General features: G+C 38.9%; 1 protein-coding gene across 1 annotated transcript; it reads left to right on the forward strand.

Annotated features, from left to right (window-relative positions):
* Positions 1-1,933: 1,933 nt before the first annotated feature.
* Positions 1,934-2,735, forward strand: LOC116339968 (the record flags this gene model as incomplete). Its single annotated transcript, XM_031766058.1, has 2 exons — positions 1,934-2,041; positions 2,270-2,735. A coding segment is annotated over exon 2 (459 nt), but the record flags the coding sequence as incomplete, so codon positions are not given.
* Between the last annotated feature and the right edge of the window lie 416 nt (positions 2,736-3,151).

Genomic DNA, 3,151 nt, shown 5'->3' on the forward strand with positions numbered 1-3,151 from the left:
AATTAATGAGACCTCTTGTTACGTTTCGTTCGCCATTAAATGGAGTATTATGAAACTTTATGGTGACGCCCGTGGCCATTTCAACTTCTTCCTTCAGTTGGGATTTGGTGCAGCAATTGTGTGGATTTTGTTTCATCCGGATTTCATATTGGAAACCAGGCCGAATGAAAATTGGTTTAGGTAGAGATACTTCAGTTTGAGAAATACGTTTCAAAGTAATTTCGCCGTGGACCAGAACAACTTTTTCATTACTTCCAGTTGAGGTCTGTGTTTCGGTGATTGTATATTCAGATCGTGGTCCTTCTGTCAGTGGATGAAAGCCACCGTTCTTATTCTCATAAATACAAACACACCAGAAACGTTTCAAAAAGAGTGGATCGCTGGTTGAGAACGTTGTTTGTTCTTCTTTACTGATGTTAAATGCCTCAATGTAAACTGAAATTATACGATTACATGAAATATCACATTCTTCAATCCATGGATCTGTTTCAAAGCGACGTTCACGAATTCCATTAAACATATTCGACTGGAATTCCTTATCGGCGATGATTTGAATGATTTCTTGATATTCTTGACCCGATATTAATGCCCCATACGATGGAATAAGAGTAGCAAGCTCATTGAATGTCATCGATCCAAAGCGAATGTCATAAAATGAGCCTCCGAGGTGAGTCTGTACCATTTGCTTTGTTACGACTTCCTCTCCGCTCGTCGCTTTCACCCATGCCATACACACTTCGAAGAGCTCAATTTCGGAGCACGACAACCAATTCAGTTTCAAAATTCGTGATATTGTGTTCGCATTGCATGTGAGAAAGTTGGCTGATTTGAATACAGATTTGGTGCTGTAGCCGATCATCTTCTCGCAGGATTTTACCAAATTTTCTTGCTTAAGAAACATCGCCAGCTCATAAGACTGCAAAACGTTGTCCTCGTTGAGAGTTCGTTTCAGAGACTTTTCGCAAACTGTCAAACATTCGATGACATTGTACATGTGGCCTAATTTCATGACCTTGGCCGCATTTTCGATGGTCACTTTAACACGGTCGAAGTAAAAGAACTGCAGGAATTCTTTGAAGGCAGGCACCGATACATCAACGATCTTCACTTCGTTTTGCTCCTTCCATGATCCGTTGAACATTGTGGCGAAGACATCGCTGGCGGTGGCCAAGAATATTTTATGGGCCGGAATACGCTCGGTCGGCTTGTCGGTGGATTCAAACACGAAGTATACATCGGCCAGCTTAGTCTTTAGGTACAAATTTTTCCCGATTTTCGAGAGCAATTGAGCGGAGTAATCTGTTAATTTGGAATTCGACATGGTGTGCAATCTGTTGAGAGAGACACAAATATTTACAAAACAAATTCTGGTTGTATTCTATGGTTGTGTCTTTTTTGGGAGATACTTACGTGTTATATTTCAAATAAGAACAAATTGAACGAAATCTAATGGTAAATAGCTGAGCACAAGTCGAAATATGAGATAGTTATGATAAATACTCGGAATTTTTTTCTTCTTTTGATTAAATACGTGGAATTTATCGAATTTTGAATTGTTTTCGTGAATTACGCAGCGATCAATGACAGCTCATGAAAGTTGGTGCTGATACTTTTTTGGCGCTATATGCTCGTATTTGCTTTAAAGCTTCAAAACAGAAAAATAGACTTTGATAATCAAAGTTTGATTTGTGTTTAAGGTATTTTCAAAAAATGTTATTAAGGATGGAATTTAATGAAAATTCCCAAAAAATTAAGAGTTTTCATTTTCACCAATTCAGAATAATGAATTCAATATTTTTGTTAACGAAAATTAGCGATTTTGTCGATTTGAAAAAAGGTTGAATTCATCGACAATTAAGTACAGCCAACTTCATACCGTTGTTGATACAACCAATATTTCTGCCGCCCATTTCCATACACAGTGAGTGAACTGTGCTACGTTATCGCATATAGCACGCAATAGTAGACTGACGCTAAGAGAAGAAACACGTTTTATTCGGAATAAATTTTCATTTTGGTTCTTGTTTACGTGAAGTGGAAGGTAATTTTTCATATTTATTTCCATTGCTTTGAAAAAAGCTGTACATTTTCCAGATAGATATTATTAAATTGAATGGAGAAAAACTGTTTGACCTAATCAATTCAATGAAGAGCCACATGGAAACATTTTTATGCAAATAGTTTTTCTTGTTTAACATTGTTCATATAATGCGACTAGTGAAATTCTAAACATCTCTGAATATGTCTATTTCACCGTTATTCGATTCAGGAAAACAATGAATCCAATTCGATGCAAGGCTGTTAGTGGCGGAAAGGTTGGCCACAAGTGCAAATGCAAGCCAAAGTGTTCACAAATCACGGTGAAGGAAGAAATCAAAGAAGAGCCGAATGATACGATTCAGTACTCACCACCAACATCGCCAATTGGAACGAGTGCCACCATCAAATCGGAGAGCGAGAGTGACGACGACTGTTTGCACAACGATGTCAAGGATGAAATCAAATGTGAAGATGAATGTGCAAAGAAGGAATGCGGCACAGCAAACGATGATGGCGAAGGTGGAATCGATGATAATGGTCCAGTTGACGCTAATGCCGAAAATCCATCACGTAATGATATGCCGAGCACATCAAATGGCAATAGAAAGAAGCCAAAAGGTGCAAAGAAAGTGCGCAAGGGCAAAACATCAAAGAAATCAAAGGTCGCACCACAATTGAAGAAGCACAAGTGCCAAGTATGCCATTATTTAACATCGCACAAGCCAATACTCGCACGCCACATGCGAGTCCACACCGGCGAGAGACCCTTTGCTTGTGAAATATGTGCAAAAACTTTTAATCAGAAGTCCAATCTGATTCGTCATGAGGAAGTCCATGCAGCACAATTACCATTCCGTTGTTCGAAGTGCCGAATTGGATTCAAGGAAGAAATCTACAAGATTAACCACGAGACAAAATGCAAACGGCCTCAATACCAGTGCCACTTATGTAAAAGCACAAGTCAGGATTTGTCAAATTTGAAGCAGCACATGCGAATCCATAATGGTGTGAAGCCATTCAAATGCCGTGTTTGCTCCAAAACATTTACTATGAAACATCATCTAAATGTGCATTTACGCACCCATGTCGAACAACTGCCATTCGACTGTCG

This window comes from Contarinia nasturtii, unplaced genomic scaffold, assembly GCF_009176525.2.
Source record: "Contarinia nasturtii isolate CC-2019 unplaced genomic scaffold, AAFC_CNas_1.1 Cnas_scaffold_565, whole genome shotgun sequence".
Classification (NCBI taxonomy): Eukaryota; Metazoa; Arthropoda; class Insecta; order Diptera; family Cecidomyiidae; genus Contarinia; species Contarinia nasturtii.